At 48.6% G+C, this 23,841-nt stretch overlaps 1 protein-coding gene across 1 annotated transcript in view; it reads left to right on the top strand.

The window, feature by feature from the left end:
- The window catches only part of OTUD4 (OTU deubiquitinase 4), a 77,499-nt gene that overhangs the window by 19,511 nt on the left and 34,147 nt on the right, over positions 1–23,841 (top strand). Inside the window, exons 4-9 of the mRNA XM_040418505.1 lie at positions 3,034–3,080; positions 6,307–6,379; positions 7,460–7,541; positions 19,227–19,374; positions 20,405–20,459; positions 20,840–20,951. Of these exons, the coding sequence (XP_040274439.1) occupies positions 3,034–3,080; positions 6,307–6,379; positions 7,460–7,541; positions 19,227–19,374; positions 20,405–20,459; positions 20,840–20,951 (517 nt within the window). The remainder of the gene's footprint in view (positions 1–3,033; positions 3,081–6,306; positions 6,380–7,459; positions 7,542–19,226; positions 19,375–20,404; positions 20,460–20,839; positions 20,952–23,841) is intronic.

The following is a 23,841-nucleotide window of genomic DNA, read 5'->3' as shown; positions in this document are numbered from 1 at the left end:
GCAATAATTCCTGATTTTATTGGTAATCCGCCACTAGTATGTACTCGCATATGTGTAGCAATGTTTTGGATCTTAAGGGTGTGGTTGTCTGTTTTCCGGAAGAAAACAGCAACAGATGGGAATATCCTGCTAAAAAGAACTGATCATTTCTTACCTGACAAATCCTATGCCACTGCTCTGGTACTCCAGTTGGGCCTTGTTTACCTGGCTGCAGTGATGATATCGACAACATGTGACCGCTGAAGTCATTCACTGGCATCTTCAGTTCACTGCTGAGGCCAATGAATGGCTTCAGTGGTACCCGTCTGGGAGAACTAGAGCAGTGGCATGGGATCTGTCAGGTAAGTAATATTTGCTTCCTTTAGAAGGAGGATCTCATTGTTGTCTGGTTTCTTCCTGATACCCCCTTTTAATTTAGTGCTCTTTTTTCAGTCTGGTGAACTGGACAGCTGAAAGGAACACATTTAGGCTACATTCACACGTCCGTATTTTTCTACATCCCGATTTTCGGTCCGTTTTTTGCGGATCCGTTGTTCCTGAAAATGTTTCCGTATGTCATCCGTTTTTTGCGGATCCGCAAAAAACGGAAACATGTGAAAACTCAAATCCGACAGTATATTCTAACACAGAGGCGTTCCCATGGTGATGGGGACGCTTCTAGTTAGAATATACTGAGAACGGTGTCCATGACTGCCCCCTGCTGCCTGGCAGCACCCGATCTCTTACAGGGGGCTGTGATCCGCACAATTATTGTGCGAATCATAGCCCCCTGTGAGAGATCAGGTGCTGCCAGGCAGGAGGGGGCAGACCCCCCTCCCTCCCCAGTATTGAATGTGCCCAGTGCGGCCTCACCTCTCCCCCCCCATCATCGGTGGCCAGTATTAATAAATGTGCCCAGTGCGGTCTCACCTCTCCCCCCCCCCCCCATCATGGGTGGCAGTGCGGATTCCCAGTATTAATAAATGTGCCCAGTGCGACCTCACCTCTCTTCCCCCCCCCCCCATCATTGGTGGCAGCGGAGAGTACCGATCGGAGTCCCAGTTTAAATCGCTGGGGCTCCGATCGGTTACCATGGCAGCAAAGACGCTATTGCAGTCTTGGCTGCCATGGTTACTTAGCAATAAATACAAGCATTATACTTACCTGCGACTGCGAGCTGCGATGTCTGACCGGCCGGGAGCTCCTCCTACTTGTAAGTGAAAGGTCTGTGCGGCGCATTGCTTTTAGCATAGACCTGTCACTTACAAGTAGGAGAAGCTCCCGGCCGGACACACATCGCAGCTCGCAGTCGCAGGTAAGTATAATGCTTGTATTTATTGCTAAGTAACCATGGCAGCCAAGACTGCAATAGCGTCTTTGCTGCCATGGTAACCGATCGGAGCCCCAGCGATTTAAACTGGGACTCCGATCGGTACTCTCCGCTGCCACCAATGATGGGGGGGGGGGGGAAGAGAGGTGAGGCCGCACTGGGCACATTTATTATTACTGGGAATCCGCACTGGCCACCAATGATGGGGGGGGAAGAGAGGTGAGACCGCACTGGGCACATTTAATACTGGGGAGGGAGGGGGGTCTGCCCCCTGCTGCCTGGCAGCACCCGATCTCTTATAGGGGGCTATGATATGCACAATTAACCCCTCAGGCGCAGCACCTGAGGGGTTAATTGTGCAGATCACAGCCCCCTGTAAGAGATCGGGTTCTGCCAGGCAGCAGGGGGCAGTCATGTACACCGTTCTCAGTATATTCTAACTAGAAGCGTCCCCATCACCATGGGAACGCCTCTGTGTTAGAATATACTGTCGGATCTGAGTTTTTCACGAAGTGAAAAATCAGATCTGTAGAAAACTTACTGGGAATCCGCACTGCCGCACTGGCCACCAATGAATATAGAGGGAGGGGGGCACATTTAATACTGGGGAGGAAGCCTAATTTCCAGGAACGGAATCCGCATAAAACGGATGACATACGTAATGACATACGAATGTCTTCCGTTTTTTGCGGATCCATTGACTTTGTATTGGTCCAGGATCCGATTTTTCAGGACAAGAATAGGACATGTTTTATATTTAAACGGACATGCGGAACGGAACAACGGAAACGGACAGCACACATTGTGCTGTCCGATTTTTTTCCAGGACCCATTGAAAATGAATGGGTCCAGATCTGGTCCTGATCTGTTCCTGAAAAAACGGAACAGATCAGGAAAGAAAAAACGGACGTGTGAATGGACCCTTATATTAATGGCCTACGGCAAATGGCGTAGCGGGAAAAAATATAAAACGGCCAATAATTTTTTTATAAAAAGTGATCAAAAAGTCGCACACACTTAAAATTGGTATCTCTAAAAAGAACAGATCGTCCCGCAAAAAATTAGCCCTCACACAGCCCCGTACACATAGCTACAAAAAAGTTATAGGGGTCAGAATATGGTTATGAAAAAAAAAAAAAAAAATTCTCTCAAAGGTTTTAATTTTTTTTTTCAGTATTAAAACGCAAGAAAAATTATACAAGTGTGGTATTGTTGAAACTGTACTGACCTGGAGAATAAAGATAACAGGTCAATTTTACCGCATAGTGTACAGTGTAAAAAATAAAAACCTTTATCAGAATTGCGTTTTTTCCCAATTCTACCCTATTTGGAATTTTTTCCCCGCTCCCTATTACATGGTATGCAACCGTAAATGGTGCCATTAGAAAGTACAACTTGTCCCGCAAAACCCAGGGTCTTAAGGGGTTAATGAACAATTGATGCCACTTTAAAGCATAGGCAAAAGTTTTACTGATGGTACAGCTTCAGAGGGGCTTTGATCATTTGCTAGGCAAATAGTCGAAACCTCACCAGTCACACTTTGATGACATTCCTCAGCATATGCTACCCGTTAACTGGATAACTTTTTTGTAGGCTGTTTTGGGTCACATACTTGATTTTCCAGAAACAGCCCATTCATATACTATACTTGCATGTTTTCGTCAAGTGTCTGATTTTATGTTGGGAACATGTTTTTTAAATGTATACCCACTTTTTCCCTGTAGGAATGGGTTGGTCAAGTTGAAATAAGTGCCCTTTCTTTAATGTTCAAGTAAGTAATGTCCTTTTATTTTTCTTGCATGTACAAAATGCAGTAGAGATTTACCAAAACCCAATATTTCTATGCATAAGTGATCTGTACAGGTAGTGATGTCATAAATGTAAAAAATATATATAAACGTAGTGTCTTGTGAAAGTATTCTCCCTCACTGGTGTTTTTCCAGATTTTGTTGCATTACAACCTGGGATTAAAATGGCTTTTAATTTAGATTTTATGTGACTGACCTGACAAAAAGAAAGAAAAATGTCTTGTTCAACAAATAGCTAAAGAAATAAAATGAAAAGTTGTGAGTGCGTTTGTATTCACCCCCAAATAAGGTCTGGTCCAACCAATTAACTTTCAAAGTTGCAGAATAAGTTGACTAAGGTTCCTTATTCCCCTGTGTGCAGTCAAGTGTCACATGATGTGGCAATAAATCTACCTGTTCTGGAAGTTCCGAGTCTGTAACACTAGTAATGAAGCAACGTGAAGACCATGGAGCACTCCAAAAAGGTCAACATAGAGAAGTATACCTGAGGGTTGGGTTATAACATAATATTGAAAGCTTTAGACATTCCACAAGCACCTTAGATCCATTATAACAAAATGGAAAGAATATGGCACAACTACAAACCTGGCGAGAGAAGATTGCCCGCTAGTACTCGCAGAGCGGGCAAGGAGGGCATTCGTCAGAGACTCAACAGAGACCACAATGATAACATTGAAGAAAAACATAAGAAAACACTTGGAGTTTGAAAAGTCCTTTTGGACTTTGAACACTTTTGGAGTTTGAAGCTTGTGGCAGACTCCCCAAACACCATGGTCTTCTGGTAAGATGAGAATAAAATTGAACTTTTTGGTCATTATGGCAAATGCTGTGTGTGGTGCAAACCAAACACTTCCCATCACTCCTGGGACACCAGTCCTACAGTGAAGCATGTTCATGGCAGCATCATGCTGTGGGGATGCTTCTCATTGGCTAGCACTGAAGAACTCGACAGGATTGAGGGAAGCACAGGGCACTTCTTGAGGAAAACTTTTTTTTCCCATCTGCCAGAGATTGGAGACCAGGATGGAGGTTCACCTTCAATGACCCTAAACATACTGTTAAAGCTACACTATAGTGGTTTAAGGGGAATCATGTTAATGTCTTAGGATGGCCTAGTCAAAGCCCAGACCTCAATCCAGTTGTGAATCTGTGTCCTGACTTAAATACTGCTGGACACCAAGCAACCCATCTAACTTGAAGGAGTTGACAGTTTTCCTGGAAGAATGGTCAAAGATGAGGCTGCTGCAGCCAATTGCAGGCCGCAGTGATGACCTGCTACCTTGCGTCACATGACCAGTTGTCATGATGCAAGATGAGAAGGTCATTGCTTGCCCCTTTAACCTCGTATACACATCTACTTCCTCTTTCAACATAAATCTGATCTTATCACATGTATTACTAAATGTTCTAAAAGTCTATTGTCAAGATACCCCTGCCATAAAACCATAAACTTTATCTGAAGTTATATATTTTTTTTTCTTTTCCTGTTTAAACATTAAAGAGGACCTTTCACTTGTATAAACTATGTGAACCGAGTATGCTGCCATATAGAGCGGCGCCCGGGGATCTCACTGCACTTACTATTATCCCCGGGCGCCGCTCCGTTCTCCCATTATAGGCTCCGGTACCTTTGCTCCTTAAGTTATAGTAGGCGGGTCTTCCCTTGTCCTGTGGGCGTCTCCTTCTCCTAGGCTGCAGCGCTGGCCAATCGCAGCGCACAGCTCACAGCCTGGGAGAAAAAAACCTCCCAGGCTGTGAGCTGTGCGCTGCGATTGGCCAGCGCTGCAGCCTAGGAGAAGGAGACGCCCACAGGACAAGGGAAGACCCGCCTACTATAACTTAAGGAGCAAAGGTACCGGAGCCTATAATGGGAGAACGGAGCGGCGCCCGGGGATAATAGTAAGTGCAGTGAGATCCCCGGGCGCCGCTCTATATGGCAGCATACTCAGTTCACATAGTTTATACAAGTGAAAGGGCCTCTTTAAGCTAAAGGTACTTTCACACTAGCGTTTTTGTTTTCCGGTATTGAGTCCTAGGGGCTCAATACCGGAAAAAAACTGATCAGTTTTATCCTAATGTATTCTGAATGGAGAGCATTCCATTCAGGATGCATCAGTTCAGTCCCTCTTACGTTTTTTGGGCCGGAGAAAATACCGCAGTATGCTGCAGTTTTCTCTCAGGCCAAAAATCCTGAGCACTTGTCGGAGTGCCGGATCAGGCATTCATTTCTATTGTTCCATTGCATGGTTTTGCGGTCTGTGCATGCTCAGACCTTTAAAAATTAGAAAAAAATAAATACCGGATCCGTTTTTCCGGATGTCAACCGGAAAGACGGATCCGGTATTGCAATGCATTTGTGAGACGGATCCGCATCCAGATCCGTTTCACAAATGCATCCATTTTCGTCCAGATTGCCGGAACTGCCTGCCGGAATCCGCTGCCGCAAGTGTGAAAGTACCCTTAATTGTTGTTTTCGGGAGATCCTTCAGAGGATACTTTTATCTGAAGAATTTCACTTTCAGTTTTATTATCTTTCCATTTTTTATTCTGCATTCTGAAAGTGATTATGATGGTGGCCATCTTGTCTGAGCTGCTATTGACTTCACTTAGAGAACTGCGTTACCTCAGCCACAGGGCCATAGGAATCTCTTGTTTGGAGAAGGCTAATTGACTTCTATTGGAGAGTCTTCTAGGCTCTGACCTGTGCAGGGAGGGGGAGGAGATAAGCTTTGAACATCTCCTATTGTGAATGGCGGATCCTGTATTATCTATGTATAGGTGATACCATTTATTATAATCTGCCTGTGATGATAATGAAATGATTGCTGAGAAGTGATCTCTACAGAACAGGACATGACAACTTTTCATATGGCCAAATTGAAACCTGCAGGATTTCAAGATTCTTTTTTTATTTTATTTAGAGTGACATGGAAAATTAAAAAAAATAACTCGCTAAAATGTTTAAAACACATGTTTGGCATCAAAGTGATTTATATAGTAGTTTTTTTTCTCATCATACGCTCCCTGTTTTTAAGTGTATACATTTAATGCCATGCTAGATCTTACAGATGTGATATACTGGCTGTCTTCCCTCTACTTCTGTAATGTGTTTTTCATTGAGATAAAAAATATTTTGAATTAGTTTTTCAATCTAATAGACTTTCTCCTTTTTTTTTTTTTCTTCTTCAGCAAAGATTTTATAATTTATCAAGAACCTAATACATCTCCTGCTCGTGTCACTGATAATGGCTTTTCTGATAAGGTTGGTTGGATTAGGTGACATTATATGATTGGTTGATGACCACTCCACCTTTGAAATCCTTTACCTGGTCCCTGTATGCTTGATTACAATGATGTCGAATAAAGTCCATTGTAGCTATTGGTTATCTATGTAACAGGATAACCTAGTGTTGAAGGGGTTGTTCGGGTTCAGAGCTGAACCCGGACATACCCTTACTTTCACCCAGGCAGCCCCCCCGAGGCTAGCATCGGAGCATCTCATGCTCCGATGCGCTCCCTTGCCCTGCGCTAAATCTCGCAGGGCCCAGGCTCTTTTGTTTTCAATAACACACTGCTGGGCAGAAACTTCCGCCCGGCAGTGTGCTCGGTGACGTCACCGGCTCTAAAGGGCAGGCTTTAGCACTGCCCTAGCCGTTTTACTGGCTAGGGCAGCACTAAATCCTGCCCATCAGTGCCGGTGACGTCACCGGGGTTCCTGGCAGCCCCATGGAGAGCCCGGTACGTCACCGGATCTCCAAAAAATGCCTTTGCCCTGCGCGATTTAGCGCAGGGCAAAGGAGAGCATCGGAGCATGAACTGCTCCGATGCTCTTGTCAGGGGGGCTGCCTGGGTGAAAATGGAGGGATGTCCGGGTTCAGCTCTGAACCCGGACAACCCCTTTAAGAATTTCACAATGGATGTATGCTCATTCAAAATTCTACATTCACGCAGTATAAAAATGAAGGCTTCAGTGGTATAAAGCAAAACACTTTGAAGACAGTTCTAAGCAGATGAGGATAACAAATTGTGCTGCCATAAGAAATCATTGTTGTTGGCACAATGGGTAAATGTTCCATCTATTCCAGGCTGTGTGATCTAGCACGCAACTCCATTGGGAACCTTTGCTAGGTAGCAATTTAGCTGCCCGCCCTGCAAGGAGTAGTATATGTCTCATAGGGGTGGTTTGAAAACCATTACTTGTAATGGGACCTATAGTGACACCTCTTGTGCTCGGCAACCAGTAAGGCGATTCCTTTGAGGTGTCATATGAGACCTGTTTTCTGAAGTACTTAACTAAAGTAATAAAAATAATGCTATTCCATATGTGTGTTTTCTGTTTTAGATACTGCTTTGTTTTTCTAATGGAAATCATTATGATATCATATACCCTGTGGGTTTTGCTGAGAATGCCGCTATGTGCCAATGTAAGTAAAAAAAAAAAAAAATAGAGATATATAGAACAGGTGTAAGAGACTTGAAGGGGTCGTTCACTTTAAACAAGCACTGCTTTTTAGAAGGTGCTTAGACATTAAGCTGATCCCATATTGTCCACATGCTTGAATCCCCAGGCATCCGCTGTTATTCCCGGGGGAAACATGGCATTAAATGGGCAGATTTATGTGTAGAACATCTGCACTAAAAACGCACTATTTATAAAGTTGTTTTTTTTATGTGGATTTGATGTGGATTTTATGGAGATTTTCACCCTTCCATTGAAAAGGGTGAAATCTACACAAGAAAAACAATCTTGTGTAAAAATCCACACAGCAGGTCAATTTCCGCACCTAAGGGAAAAAACTCAATTTCCATGAGATTTGTGTAATCTCATCCACTTTGCTGGTACTGTATTAGGCCTCATGCACACGACCGCTTTTTTTGCGGTCCGCAAAAACGGGTTCCGTTTTTCCGTGATCCGTGACCGTTTTTTCGTCCGTGGGTCTTCCTTGATTTTTGGAGGATCCACGGACATGAAAACGGATCCGTCCTGACTTACAATGCAAGTCAATGTTTGACGTTGACACAATATGGTGCAATTGCAAACGGATCCGTCCCCCATTGACTTTCAATGTAAAGTCAGGAGTTAATATACCATAGGATTGGAGTTTTGTCCAATCCGATGGTATATTTTAACTTGAAGCGTCCCCATCACCATGGGAACACCTCTATGTTAGAATATACCATCGGATTTCAGTTACATCGTGAAACTCAGATCCGACAGTCAGGGGGCGTCGAGCCCCGGATGTTTTGACCAGTGCCCCGAATGTATTCCTGGCAGTGCACTGGCAGGGCCGGCCGGCGCTCTGACTCTCCTGCGCTACACTGGCCCCGCCGCTCATGTCTTAATCCGCCTGCCCTGTGCCTGCAGAGTGCAGACTTAACTTAACTTGAAAAATCATCCCCAGATTATGCAGCCGGCCGCTCATCTCGGTGATTCCTACTGCAGCTCCGCATCCGGTAAGAGCAGGCAGTGCGGGCGGCGCTTGCTCACTGACGTCAGGCGCCTGCTCCTCCCACTAGGCGGCGCAGGCGCGTGACGTCAGTGAGTGAGCACCACTCACACTGCCTGGAGGCTGGAGCGGACTAGCTGAGTGAGACTAGAGAGAGACTCTCTGACTGAGTAAGACTAGGTCACTATCTTTTAAAATAATGTACAGTTGTACACTTCTGTGAGTGGAGGGGAGAGGGATCTGTGGTGGATGGCACTGTTATGGGGAGGGCTGGGGGATCTGTGGATGGCACAGTTATGGGGAGGGAGGGGGATCTGTGGATGGCACAGATATGGGGAGGGGGATCTGTGGATGACATTGTTATGGGGAGGGGGATCTGTGGATGACATTGTTATGGAGAGGGGGATCTGTGGATGGCACTGTTATGGAGAGGGGGATCTGTGGATGGCACTGTTATGGGGAGGGGGATCTGTGGATGGCACTGTTATGGGGAGGGGATCTGTGGATGGCACTGTTATGGGGAGGGGGATCTGTGGATGGCACTGTTATGGGGAGGGGGATCTGTGGATGGCACTGTTATGGGGAGGGGGATCTGTGGATGGCACTGTTATGGGGGGGGGGATCTGTGGATGGCACTGTTATGGGGAGGGGGATCTGTGGATGGCACTGTTATGGGGAGGGGGATCTGTGGATGGCACTGTTATGGGGAGGGGGATCTGTGGATGGCACTGTTATGGGGAGGGGGATCTGTGGATGGCACTGTTATGGGGAGGGGGATCTGTGGATGGCACTGTTATGGGGAGGGGGATCTGTGGATGGCACTGTTATGGGGAGGGGGATCTGTGGATGGCACTGTTATGGGGAGGGGGATCTGTGGATGGCACTGTTATGGGGAGGGGGATCTGTGGATGGCACTGTTATGGGGAGGGGGATCTGTGGATGGAACTGTTATGGATGATCTGTGGGGTTGCCTAGATAGCTAGGCCCTTCACTGTAGTTATTAACCCCATTATTAACCCCATCCCCTATTCACTGAAGGGGGACTGCTGAAAGGGGTTAATAACTACTGTGAAGGCCCCCCCATTTTGGTGGCGACGAGGGCGTGGCTTCATGGGATGGGGCGTGGCTTCATGGGATGGGGGCATGGTTTCACGTGGGCTCGTGCCCCGGATGTCTTCAGACCCTAGCAACGCCCCTGCCGACAGTATATTCTAACACAGAGGCGTTCCCATAGTGATGGGGACGCTTCAAGTTAGAATATACTACGAACTGTGTACATGACTGCTGCCTGGCAGCACCCGATCTCTTACAGGGGGCTGTGATCAGCACAATTAACCCCTCAGGTGCCGCACCTGAAGGGGTTAATTGTGCGTATCATAGCCCCCCTGTAAGAGATCAGGGGCTGCCAGGCAGCAGGGGACACACCCCCCTCCCTCCCCAGTTTGAATATCATTGGTGGCCAGTGTGCGCCCCCCCTCCCTCCCTCTATTGTATTATCATTGGTGGCCAGTGTGCGCCCCCCGGCCCCCCCTCTATTGTATTAATATCATTGGTGGCCAGTGTCCTGGTTGCCATGGTTACTTAGCAATATTAGAAGCATCATACTTACCTGCTGCGCTGTCTGTGACCGGCCGGGAGCTCCTCCTACTGGTAAGTGAGAGGTCTGTGCGGCGCATTGCTTAATGATCTGTCACTTACCAGTAGGAGGAGCTCCCGGCCGGTCACAGACAGTGCAGCAGGTAAGCCACCTCCTCAGACGAGCTCCACTCCGCCCTTTGTTCTCCACCTCTGCTCACAGGACGCGGTTTAACCCTTTCAGCACTCTAATAAGAGCAGTTCCTTTATTCAAAAGAGGGGGGGGGGGGGCGCACACTGGCCACCAATGATATTAATACAATAGAGGGGGGCCGGGGGGGGCGCACACTGGCCACCAATGATAATACAATAGAGGGAGGGAGGGGGGGGCCGGTTTGGGCCGCACTGGCCACCAATGATATTAATACAATAGGGGGGGGGGGGGGGCCGCACTGGCCACCAATGAAATTAAAACTGGGGAGGGAGGTGGGGGGGGGGGGGTGCCCCCTGCTGCCTGGCAGCCCTTGATCTCTTACAGGGGGCTATGATACGCACAATTAACCTTCAGGTGCAGCACCTGAAGGGTTAATTGTGCTGATCACAGCCCCCTGTAAAAGATCGGGTGCTGCCAGGCAGCAGGGGGCAGTCATGTACGCAGTTTGTAGTATATTCTAACTAGAAGCGTCCCCATCACTATGGGAACGCCTCATTGTTAGAATATACTGTCGGATTTGAGTTTTCACAAAGTGAAAACTCAGCTCTGAAAAAGCTTTTATGCAGACGGATCTTCGGATCCGTCTGTATGAAAGTAGCCTACGGACACGGATGCCAATCTTGTGTGCATCCGTGTTTTTTCACGGACCCATTGACTTGAATGGGTCCGTGAACCGTTGTCCGTCAAAAAAATAGGACAGGTCATATTTTCTCGCCCATATTCCTTGGGGGACACAGGAAACCATGGGTATAGCTCTGCTCCCTAGGAGGCGTGACACTAAGTGAAAGCTGTAAGCCCCTCCTCCATCAGCTATACCCTTCAGCCTGGAGAGAGAGACTGCCAGTTTTTGCTTAGTGTCCAAGGAGGCAAGACACTCCCTGCTTAGGCAGGGTTGTTTTTCCTATAATTTTTTATTTTTTTGCGTTATTTGTTGTTTTTAATTCGGATTTTTTCTACTTACAGGGACAACAGAGGCGCACTAGACCCCTCTGTTTCTCCCGGGGTTGAGTTGCGCCAGTACCGGTAATTCCGCACTGCCGCCTCCCCCACAGAAGACAAGGTGGACCAGGGCAGCCTCGCTCCCCTGCGTCCCGCCAGCTCAAGGGTCGCCCGCACGCCAAGTCCCTCCCCCGGCTTCCTGCCACTGCGGTGCCAGTAGCTGAAGGGGCGACCCTGCTGGATGGATTGAGGGCGAAGACAGCGTATGGTGAGAGTGGCTGCTCCAGCCTCCCCTTCCCTCCCTCCCACCGCTGCTACATCTACGCTCCCCCCCCCCCCCCCCCCATGGGCATATCGGGGCCGGCAACTTTACCGGGCATCATTTGGGGGGGACTTCGTCTTCTTTAGCGGCAGGGCATCAGGGGGACGGCTGTAGGCAGGAGGCCGTCTGCCACATCCAGGCGTGGCGGGGGCCGCTTACTTGGCGCGAACGGCGCCATTTCACTTGGCCGGCACTTCACTACCTCGGGGGTTAAATCATTTTGCCGCGTGCGCGCGGCTCTGCTTCTCCTTCAGCGCGGCAGGGGGGGGGGCGGAGCTTCCTACATGCGCTCCGCTACTTCCTGTTTCGTCGGGCTCCACATCTCTAGTGCTGCGTGGAATCCTCTCTGCCGTCCAATCCTGAAGCTATTCATCTCCGTGCCTGCTGCCTCTCCTCCACAGCCTCCTTCAGTCTGCTGCCCTTGCTGCTGCCGCTTGCATCATCCGGGTAGGACTGTTAACCCCCTCCGTGCCACCAGTACTGTTGCTTGGGTGTAATCCCCGTTCCGTTTTTTCCCTGGGGTCTCCCACTTTAAGCGCAACATTTTTTCCACCATGTCAGACCCTTCTGCAGCTGCCAAGCCTTGGTACCATGCCTGTACCGCTTGTAGGGAACCCTTTCCCCGGGGGCAGTCTGATCCGCACTGTCCTGCATGCCGAGCTCCACCGCAGCCTCAGTCGCCCGCTGTGTCGCTCCCTGCTTCCTCTGACCCGCCTGACTGGGCTAGATCCCTGTCCCAGGCCGTGGAAAGCCTCACTCATGTCGTGGGCCGCCTAATAGACAGGCCGCCTACCCCGCAGGCCGCCACTCTTACTGTCGCGCCCTCCGGGTCCACCGCTTCTGCCGCTGCAGCGGGTTCACCCTCTCTTAGTGACCCCTCCCGAGCTAGGCACTCTCAGAAGCGTTTTAGAGTAGAGCGAGCCTCCTCCTCGGATGCCTCCCTCTCCCCGCGTGCGCACTCAGACGGGCCTCTCCTCTCCAAAGGATTCGCCCTCTGAAGGTGAATTGGCGTCTTCAGATTTGGAAATGGACTCTGCCCTGCCGTCCAAGCTAGCCTCAGCGATGGGTCAACTCATCTCTGATATTTGTGACACCTTTAAGGTGCAAGATGACCCCCCTAGCTCTGACGCAGCTAGCGTCTCCTTTATCAGACCCAGGCAGGCCTCAAAAGTCTTTCCAATCCACTCTGATTTCTCCTCCGTGGTGTCTAAGGCTTGGGCTCGCCCGGACGCCCGTTTTGTCAACCCCAAGAAGCTGGACATTTGCTATCCTTTTCCAGCCGATGTCGTGGCCACCTGGTCGTCCCCACCCAAGGTGGACCCCCCTGTGGCCCGTCTGTCAAAGAACACGGCCATCCCTGTTCCCGACGGGTCCTCTCTTCAGTCAGCGGAGGACCGTCGCATGGAGACCCTTTCCAAGGGCATTTTTGCTGCCTCCGGTTCTGCCCTCAGACCGGATTTTGCCTCTGCTTGGGCAGGTAAAGCAATCTCTGCTTGGGGTGCGCAGCTGGAAGAGGAGTTGGACTCGGACGTCCCCATCCAGGACCTACGTTCCTTGGCCCAGCTTATTATTCGGGCCGGGAATTTTGTTTGTGAGGCCTCCCTTGATGCGGGAGCCCTTATAGCACGCTCCTCCGCCCTGGCAGTTTCCGTCAGGACGGAACTCTGGCTGAAGGTTTGGAAAGCGGACGCTGCCTCCAAACGTTCCTTGGCGGGGCTACCGTTTGCGGGTTCCCGCCTTTTCGGGGTCCGCCTAGACGAGCTTATTTCGGAGGCCACGGGTGGTAAAAGCACCCATCTTCCTCAACCCCAAGCCAGGGGCGCCCCCCGCGGACGCCCTGGTGCGTCTCGTTTCCGGTCCTCCCGCAGGACCTCTGGGGCTCCCCCCACAGCTGCCGCTTCGGCCCCTCCCCAGGATAAGCGTAGGAAGCCGTTTTTTCAGGCGCAGCCCTCCTGGCGCAGGCCGCAGGCTGCCCTCACACCCGCAACAAAGCAGTGCTCTGCCTGAAGGCGCGCCGCCACCCACCCGGGTGGGGGGCCGGCTCCTCCTTTTCAGGGACGTCTGGATGGCTCACGTCTCCGACGCCTGGGCTCTCGAAATTGTGTCCTCCGGATACAAAATCGAATTTGCGTCCTTCCCTCCAGATCGGTTCTTTCGCTCCCGCCCGCCACGGGATGCGAAAAGCGCGGCTGCGTTCTCCGCGGCTGTTCAAGCCTTACTAGAGGAAAGGTTCCAAGGGTTCTATTCGAACCTCTTTGTAGTTCCCAAGAAGGGAGGTTCGGTGCAGCCCATTTTGGACCTCAAAAAGCTCAACCGTTTTCTCCTCCTTCGACGGTTTCGGATGGAGTCCCTCCGTTCCGCGGTGGCTTCCCTGGAGCGGGGAGATTTCATGTCTTCCATCGATATACAGGATGCCTACCTCCATGTTCCGGTAGCCCGGTGTCACCATCGCTTCCTCCGATTCGCCGTGGGGGACCTCCACTTCCAATTTGTCGCCCTTCCCTTTGGGCTGGCAACAGCCCCCCGGGTGTTCACCAAGGTCCTGGCCCCGGTTTTGGCCTTACTCCGTTCCAGGGGTGTTTTTCTGCTACCGTACTTGGACGATATCCTCATCAAGGCTCCGTCTTTTTCTCAAGCGGTTGCCAGCGTGGATCTCACTCTAGAGACTCTGGCGAGGTTCGGTTGGGTCATCAACTTCCCCAAGTCCTCCCTTCCCCCCTCCAGACAACTGGTCTTCCTGGGAATGCTTTTAGACACGGGAGCGGCGGAGGTACGTCTTCCCTCGGAAAAACGACTGACCCTCCGTCGGGCGATTCGGGGTCTCCTTCTCCACCGTCGACCGTCCTTCCGCTTCTGCATGCGGGTCTTGGGGCAGATGGTTGCCTGCTTCGAGGCGATCCCATTTGCGCAGTTTCACTCCCGCCCTCTCCAACGGGCGATCCTCTCCTCCTGGGACAAATCGCCGGAGTCTCTGGATCATCCCTTCCATCTATCGCCTCCGGTGCGGTCATCTCTCCGCTGGTGGTTACAGTCCCCTCTTCTGGGCAGGTCCTTTCTGCCGCTCAACTGGTTGGTGGTTACAACCGATGCCAGTCTCTTGGGCTGGGGAGGCGTGTTTCCTCCCCGATCCGTCCAGGGCATTTGGTCTTCATCGGAGTCCAAACTCTCGATCAATGTCCTGGAGCTGAGAGCGGCCCTTCTGTCTCTGCGACACTGGACTCATCTGCTGAAGGGTCATCCAGTTCGTGTGCAATCGGACAATGCCACGGCCGTGGCGTACATAAACCACCAGGGGGGCACTCGCAGCGCTGCAGCAATGCGGGAGGTCACCAGCATTCTCCGTTGGGCGGAAGCCCACGTCCCGGCTCTATCTGCAATTTTTATTCCAGGGGTGGACAATTGGGCGGCGGACTTCCTCAGTCGCACCACCGTCGACCCCGGCGAGTGGTCTCTTCACCCGGAGGTGTTCGAGGCCATTTGCCTTCGTTGGGGCATACCGGATGTGGACCTCATGGCCTCCAAATTCAATCACAAGGTCCCCGCCTATCTGTCCAGGGCCAGGGATCCGGGAGCTTGTGGAGCCGACGCCCTCGTTCTTCCTTGGCGAGGCTTCGCGCGTCCATACATATTCCCTCCCATCCCTCTCCTGCCCAAGGTCCTTCGGAAGATCGCGGCGGAAGGCGTCTCGGTGATTCTTGTCGCTCCGGACTGGCCCCGCCGGTCTTGGTATGCCGACCTCATGCTGCTCCTGGCAGACGCGCCCTGGCCGCTGCCCGCCAGGGAAGATCTTCTCTCTCAGGGACCGATCTTCCACCCGCGTTTAAGGTCCCTACGTTTGACGGCTTGGTTGTTGAGACCACCGTCCTGACACGTAGGGGTTTTTCTGCGGACGTCGTCCGCACCATGATCCGCGCCCGAAAGCCGTCCTCTTCTAGGATCTATTATAGGACCTGGAGGACCTATTTGGGGTTCTGTGCCGATCTGGGGATTCCTCCGCTCCGCTTTTCTCTCCCCACCGTTTTGTCCTTCCTGCAGAGCGGACTTGCCCAAGGTCTGGGTCTTAGTTCTTTGAAGGGTCAGGTGTCTGCTCTGTCCATTTTGTTTCAGCGCCCACTGGCCCCCCTTGGTCCTGTCAAGACCTTCCTTCAGGGCGTGGCTCACGCGGTTCCCCCGTACCGCCCTGGGACCTGAACCTGGTTCTCTCAGCGCTCCAGGCTTCTCCTTTCGAGCCTCTGCGGACGGTTTCCTTGCGACTTCTGTCCTGCAAGGTTATTTTCCTTGTAGCCGTCACCTCTCTTCGGAGGGTGTCCGAATTGGCTGCACTCTCCTGTCTGGAACCTTTCCTAGTGTTCCACCAGGACAAGGTAGTTCTTCGTCCGGTCCCTTCCTTCCTTCCTAAGGTGGTCTCCGCCTTTCATCTGAACGAGGACATCGTTCTCCCCTCTTTGTGTCCTTCCCCTTCCCACCCCCGGGAGAGGAAGCTTCATCGCCTGGACGTTGTCAGGGCGCTCAAGGTTTATCTGGAGGTAACCAGCTCTTTCAGGCGTACTGACTCGCTCTTTGTGGTTCCAGAGGGGTCGCGCAGAGGGATGGCGGCGTCCAAAGTTGCTATCGCCCGTTTTGTCAAGATGGCTGTTACTGAGGCTTATCTCGTCAAGGGCAAGGTTCCGCCCCTTGGTGTTACCGCTCACTCCACTAGAGCGGTCGGGGCTTCCTGGGCTCAGAGGAATCGGGCTTCTACGGAGCAGATTTGCAAGGCGGCCACTTGGTCCTCCTTGCACACCTTCACCAAGTTCTACAGGGTGCATACTCATGCGTCGGCTGACGCTGCTTTAGGCCGTCTGGTGTTGCAGGCGGCAGTTGATTGATGCCTCTAGTGTTGGTCTAGTTTATTCTGGTCCCTCCCTTCTGGGACTGCTCTGGAACGTCCCATGGTTTCCTGTGTCCCCCAAGGAATATGGGCGAGAAAAGGAGACTTTTGTATTACTTACCAGTAAAGTCTCTTTCTCGCTCTTCCTTGGGGGACACAGCACCCGCCCTTCATTTGGGTTTACAGTTGTGGTTCCGGCTTGGTTGCCCCCGTTGGGGCTCGACAGTTCTTTTTTCCGGTTGGTGGTTATCTTTCACTACTTGGACACGCAACTGGCAGTCTCTCTCTCCAGGCTGAAGGGTATAGCTGATGGAGGAGGGGCTTACAGCTTTCACTTAGTGTCACGCCTCCTAGGGAGCAGAGCTATACCCATGGTTTCCTGTGTCCCCCAAGGAAGAGCGAGAAAGAGACTTTACTGGTAAGTAATACAAAAGTCTCCTTTTTTTGACGGACAGGATACACGGATAACGGAGGCGGATGACAAACGGTGCATTTTCCGAGTTTTCAATGGACCCATTGAAAGTCAATGGGTCCGCAGAAAATCACGGAAAACGGAACAACGGTTCACGGACCCATTCAACGGTCGTGTGCACGAGGCCTTACTCTGCGGTTTTTCTGGAGTAAATCAGTCTTAAAAATCTGCACGTAATCGGCACCATGTGAGGGCACATCACAGGGGAAAGCACCATCACAACAGAAACAAAGCATTACACATGCTGATTCAAATTCAGACCTCATCAAGGGCGACAACTTCATGGAGTTTGTATGTTCTCCCCTTGTTTCCTCCTTTACTCCAAAAATATACTAATCGGGAAATTGGCTTCCTATGATATTGACTCTAGGGAGTATTATGTGTTGGGGGATGAGCGCCTATAGGGCAGCCACTGACTTCCCAGGGAGTAGTGCTCTTTACAAATATTTAGTGCAGGCATCATGTTCTAGAGCAGGAGGAGCAGAGCAGATTCGGTATAACTTGTTTATTGGTCTAAACCTCATCTCATTCTGGGTTTAGGAATCCATTGAGGGGTCTTAGCAGTGACTGACCGCTATCTCTTTATGTACATTTGCAAGAAAGGCAGTCAATTATTGGGACCGCCCACTGGACTCCAAAGTCCAGAATAATTAGAGGTTGAGATCAATACAAGTTGTAACTGCACTGACCGGAAGAACTGCTGGTCTGGGACGCTTAACTCCTTAGATGCTTGCGGCATACAAGTGGTTACAGAGGGAGCAAATGAGCTGACAGGGTGCTGATGTCTGTGCATGCAGACTGGGGCCTAGTGAAGGTCTCAGCAGGCTGCTCCTCTGGCGCAGCCTGCTGGTGGATGTCAGTATAGCACTTACAGTAGAATACATTGCACTATTCTTGCAGTGCAATGTGTTTTAAAAGTGGTCAAAACATCACCTAATATAGTCCCCTTGTTGGACTATTAAATGGTTAAAAAAAAAGGTTTAAAAACATTTATTTAATAAAAAAAATTCCAAGTAAAACAAAATGCACCTTTTTTTCCATTGAAAAAAAAATGCTTTTCAATGGGAAAAAATTACAAAAATAAAATCTTGGTATTGCTGCATCACACAGTGATACCAATTATCACAATTATGTAATTTATACTGAATGCTGTAAAAAAAAAAGTGCTAGAATTGCTGCTTTTTGCTTATCTGCACCCAAAAAACTGAGTAAAAAGTTATCAATAAGTGCTGTGTACCCCAAAATCATACCAATGAAAACAAGTCATCCTGCTGGTCACTAAGGGGTTAAAGTGTACCTGCACTTTGAAAAAAACTGTTCATATGTCATAGGGACATATAAACTTTGATCTGTGAGGGTCTGAGTCCTGAGAACCCCAGCAATGGCTAAAATCTTGTGCGGGTTCACCTTTCTGAAGCTAGCAGTGACTTTGTTAACTTGACCTGTGCATGCGCCAGCAGCCTGTGCGAGACTTCAGCCGGTAGTATGATGACGCTAGGAGGAAAGATGATGAGTGGGGAGGAGCGGGGCTCACTGCTAATGGGTTCGGCCCCTTTTTAACCTAATTAGCATATTGATTGAAACATGTTTTTTGGGGGTTGGAGAACATGGATTTGGATTTAAGTATTGCAGCGCTATAGGGTCATACAGTCAGTAAAAAAAGATTCTAGTGATATTTAAAAGGATGTACATCTATCTTTGGGGTGGGATGGTTCTTTAAAGGGGTTGTTCACCCCTGGGGACATTTTTTGCAGACCTCCCAGCGTGGCTGGACCCTTGGTGGAATCCTATTTACCTGATCCCCGCTGCTGGGTTCCAGCTCCATCCCTCCTTGTGTCAATATCTGGTTTGACATCGGTCACGTGGATCCCAGCGAGAGGGTGGGCTATTCCGGTTGTTTGTACACAGGATAGGGAATAACTAGTAGATCGGTGGGGGTCCTACTGCTGGGACCCCCACGATTATGAAGGTGGGAACCCTGTGGAGCCCCCAAAAATAAACGAAGCAGGCGGTCAGGCATGCGCATACCCTCTCTAATCATTTCTATGGGAGTTCCAGAGATAGCCGAGTACATCGCTTGGTTAGTTCCAGAACCCCCTTAGAAATGAATGGAGCAGATGTGCACAAGCCTGACCAACCGCTCCGTTCATTTTGTGGGGGCTCCATGGATTTCAGGGTCCCCAATCTGTGGAAAGGGGTTAACTTCATATAACTGGAATACTGAGGAATGTTGACTAATCTGACATCCTGTTCTTTTCATTCCTTTTCAGCTATCATTTATGACATACTCTATGAGAAGGTGTTTGGACTTTGTGTTACAAAGCATGTGTCCAAAGCAGATACTTTTGATTGTAAATCTGAAGAAGAGGTTTTCATCAGTGGAGCTTCAGGATCTGATGGGGAAAACGAAGCTGCCAGGTAAGAGCATTTCTTACTAAGCATTGTGGTGAGGACTCTATCATCTTGACTGAGAGAAGCTTGTGGACCATGGGTGATTTCTAGTTGGAGTTTAGTCTATTCTTTATGGGTATTCTATATGCCATTGGTTTCATGACAGTGGTGCTGCAATTGTCAGTTTAATATTTCAAGTGTAGATTTAGGCCTATTGCACACGACCGTATGGCTTTTTCAGTGTTTTGCGGTTTGTTTTTCACGGATCCGTTGTTCTGTTTTTTGTTTCCGTTGTGTTTCCGTTTCTGTTCCGTTTTTCTGTTCCGTTTTTCCGTATGGCATATACAGTATACAGTAATTACATAGATAAAATTGGGCTGGGCATAACATTTTCAATAGATGGTTCAGCAAAAAACGGAACGGAAACGGAAGACATACGGATGCATTTCTGTATGTGTTCCGTTTTTTTTGCGGACCCATTGACTTGAATGGAGCCACGGAACGTGATTTGCGGGCAATAATAGGACATGTTCTATGTTAGAACGGAAATACGGAAACGGAATGAATACGGAGTACATTCCGTTTTTTTTTGCGGAACCATTGAAATGAATGCTTCCGTATACGGACCGTATATGAAACGCAAAAAATGGCCAGTAAACGGGGGAAAAAAAAAAATGTCCGTGTGCAGGAGGCCTTAGTCTTAAGCCTCATTCACACGTCGGTGATTGTGAGCCAAAACCAGGATTGGAGCCTCCACAGACATAAGGTATAAGGGGTAGATCTGCACCTGGTTTTAGCTCACAATCACTGACGGAAATCACTGACTAAACACTGACGTGTGAATGAGGCATTACTCAGATGTCATTTAGATGTCCCCGGCCCTCATCATGACCGCATACTACAACCTTCAAAAAAGTGAATGCTGATAAAATGCTTGCTTGATTTCAGTGCGTTTTAAACATTTTTAATGACGCGAGACAAAGACCAAACCTACAAGTTCAAGGTATATACGTACCCTCATTCACTGTGATGTGTATTTTTTTTCTTATACTTGCAGGAATAATCAGAATTTTGCAGATATGAATGGGTTTAAATCTCACAAGGATGGCAAGGTATGTTATGGGTTATAATGAATTTTGATTTGCAAATCACTCCAGTATTGTGACACAAGCAGGACCGAAACATCATGGATGGGACCTACAGAAATAGCTGTGCGTATTCACTTGTGTCCAAAGTCAGTATTCATGCCCAATCTGCTGGAAACCCCCTTTACATGTAAGTTTCAGTGTGAATGCCCCCATAGACAGTACCTTCACTTAGTTAGTGTATTCTGTCTTGGGATGGTTTCCCATTGAATCGGTTTCATCACAGCTCTATGTTGTAAAGGCAATAAGATTAACCCTTAGATCCAAGTCTCTTTATTTTAATTCTTAATCATTTTAAGTTCTGTTCCTCTCATCCTTTTTTTTTCTTTTTCTTTTTTTTCCAGCAGGTTCTCCCAAAAAAGTCTGGACCTTCTTCTGTCCCCCCATCTGCTCTTCGGTCACTAAATCCAGCAGTATATAGAAATGTGGAGTATGAGGTTTGGATGAAATCACAAAGAGGTAAAAGTAGATGAAATAAACAAACAAAATATAGCTAGACTTAAGGCACCAAAAGAAAATGGTCAGAATTGATCTGCACTGGAGTTATTCCTGCTGTGCTGGATACATGTATAACCATCATATAGTATGGTCTATGTTCTTGGTTCTTTAAAGGGGTTTTCCCATCTCAGACAATGGGGGCATATTGCTAGGATATGCCCCCATTGTCTGATAGGTGCGGGTCCCACCTCTGGGACTCGCACCTATCTCGTAAACGCAGCAATCAAAGTAAAGGGGGGAGCACAGTGCATGCGCAGCTGTCCTCCATTCATTTCTATGGGGCTGCTGAAAATAGCCAAGCGCTGGCTCTGCTATTTCCGTCGGCCCCATAGAAGTGAATGGAAGCTGTGGCGTGCAAGCGCGGTGCGCTCCCATTAATTTCTACGGGGATTCCGAAAATAGCAGAGCATGTAGCCCGGCTATTTATGGCGGGCCAATAGGAGAGCTTGGTGGTGGCCGGACCTGACACTGCCAGCCACCACTTTGCCGGCTTCGTTTTTGACTGCATTTACGAGATAGGTGCGGGACCCTCTCTGGGACCCGCATCTATCAGATAGTGGGGGCATATCTTAGCGATATGCCCCCATTGTCTGAGATGGGAATACCCCTTTAACATATGTTTCTGACCATTGTGCCTAAATTAGTAGTACTATAAAGTAAAAGGATATCTGCTTCAGTTTTAAGTGAAAAGGCTGTGTCTTAGAAAATGAAACAAATATATGGGTTAGGCTACTTTCACTCTATCTTCGGCCAGGCTCCCGAACGCTAATGTGAAACTAGCCTTAGACTAACACCGTAAAAAATAATAAAATTACCTTTACAGTCAACATTCTAAAAAGCTGACATTTTTCTTTTGATGTTAAGGCAGAAAACACGCCTTAATGCCTTAAAATGTAAATGACAAACAGGTATCACATAATATAGGACAACTTTTACCCCATGTCGATTTTCACTGTACTTGGGGCTCATTCACACAACCGTATATTTCTGTCCGTATCCATTCCGCAATTTAGCGGATCGGATGCAGACCCTTTCATTTCAATGGGGCCGCTAAAGATGCGGACAGCACACATAAAGAAAAAATGAAGTGTGTTACGAATAAGATATATTTTTGCACATGAGTTGTACAATCACATTACTTGAGAAAGACTCTGTGAAGTCGAAACGTCGCACATGTCTTGGTGAATAAACCTGGCGTATCCTTGAAGACAGTGAGAGCTGCAGTAATTCCTTTTTATCTACCCCAAAATGGTGGCATTCAAAAATACAACTCTTTCCACAAAAAACAAGCCCCCATACAGCAACTTCAGAAAAATTAAGAAAAATGATGGCTATTAGTTGGCGGGGAATAAAAACTTAGAGACAAAAAAATCTTGCATCTTGAATTCGAAAAAAGCTGTGTCCTTGGGTGGTAGTTGAAGGCTGATAAGTAGCCAGTTGTGATGGTATCGGATTTCTCTAGTTGCTATGTGGTCTTTAATACTACCAGTAGTCTATAGATTCAGCTGATTACAGTACTACCTCAAAGACATGAGTCTTCACAGCAATCGCCAACTTATGGAAGGATGGAGATACACATATGCTATACATATATGTGCATGAGCTTATAGTACACAGCAGCCACCTGCCCTGGTACCCTCTCATGGTGGCACACAAGGGCAGTATGGTGTGTGCTGGTTACCTCCAGGGCTATATATGTTCTTCTCTCACAAAGGCTCGCCATCATCCACCCGGAGATCACAGTGCACCAAGAGATAATTGCAGTAGCTTGCTGCTGTCCTTTGCATCAGTACCTACCCTGTCCGGGGGCACGACTACGGTCCTCACAAACTGATGATTGAGGGAGTATGGCAGTATAGACTCCATGCTATAGTGTTGTTGGGGCAGTAGACCACACGTTATACTACCAATTGTTCATTGTAAACCTACATTTTTTTGGAAGGGGTTGGAAATTTGTGTCAATGTGATCAATGGTTAGGAATACGTGTGGAGCCTGCACTTTGGGTTTCCTTATGTCATCTGCTACTCTCCAAACCTACTAATGCAGACTAAAAACTAAAAAAGGTCTGTTAGAGCTATTGTTCCAATATTGCCTCCATTTGACGGGGCAACAATTGCTTGCTGAGTCCCCACTGTAAGCCAATACTCTTTATAAATGTATTTAGTTTACATTGTGTCTTGTGACAAAAACCAAAACTACAGGGTGGCCCATGAAAAAGTAGCCCGCTTACAGCGATAGTATGACAAGATGAGTGAGTAAGTGGATTATTACATTTTTTTAAATTACCCACAAGTCACAAAAGATGCTCACAGTGGTCCCGGTTCACGTCTAGGCATCTATGGACACGTCAGATTATGTTGTCTGACACTGCTTGCAGCTATTCAACATGATGCTGCAGAAGAAAAAATGTCCTGCTTTTTCCAACAAGATGGGGCAACACGCCGCACCTCATGGAGCTCACTGACACGGGTTCATGAACTGTTTATGAAAGAGCGTACTGTGAGCAAGGGGTTATGGCCACCACGTTCCCCAGACTTGTCCACATGCAATTTTTATCTGTGGGGAAATTGTCGAGAAAGTGTCCGCTAACAATCCACATACTCTGGATGAACTCAAGGAGAACATCACAGACACTATCAGCAGCATCACTGCTGAAGAGCTGCAAGCAGTAGCTGGAGTAGATTTCAGGCATCATTTATGCCAGAAAACTGGTGTACTTGATAAATGTTTTGGGGCCAATGGCTTTGCCCCGCCACACCCCTTTTTCAGAAAGTGGCGAGGGCAGCATAGATTTAGGTGCAATGGTGTTTAAAAAGTCACAAACACAGGGTTTGTGACTTTTTTACACCA

This window comes from Bufo bufo, chromosome 2 (genome assembly GCF_905171765.1).
Source record: "Bufo bufo chromosome 2, aBufBuf1.1, whole genome shotgun sequence".
Taxonomy (NCBI): Eukaryota; Metazoa; Chordata; class Amphibia; order Anura; family Bufonidae; genus Bufo; species Bufo bufo.
This window is presented reverse-complemented; position numbering and strand designations above follow the sequence as displayed.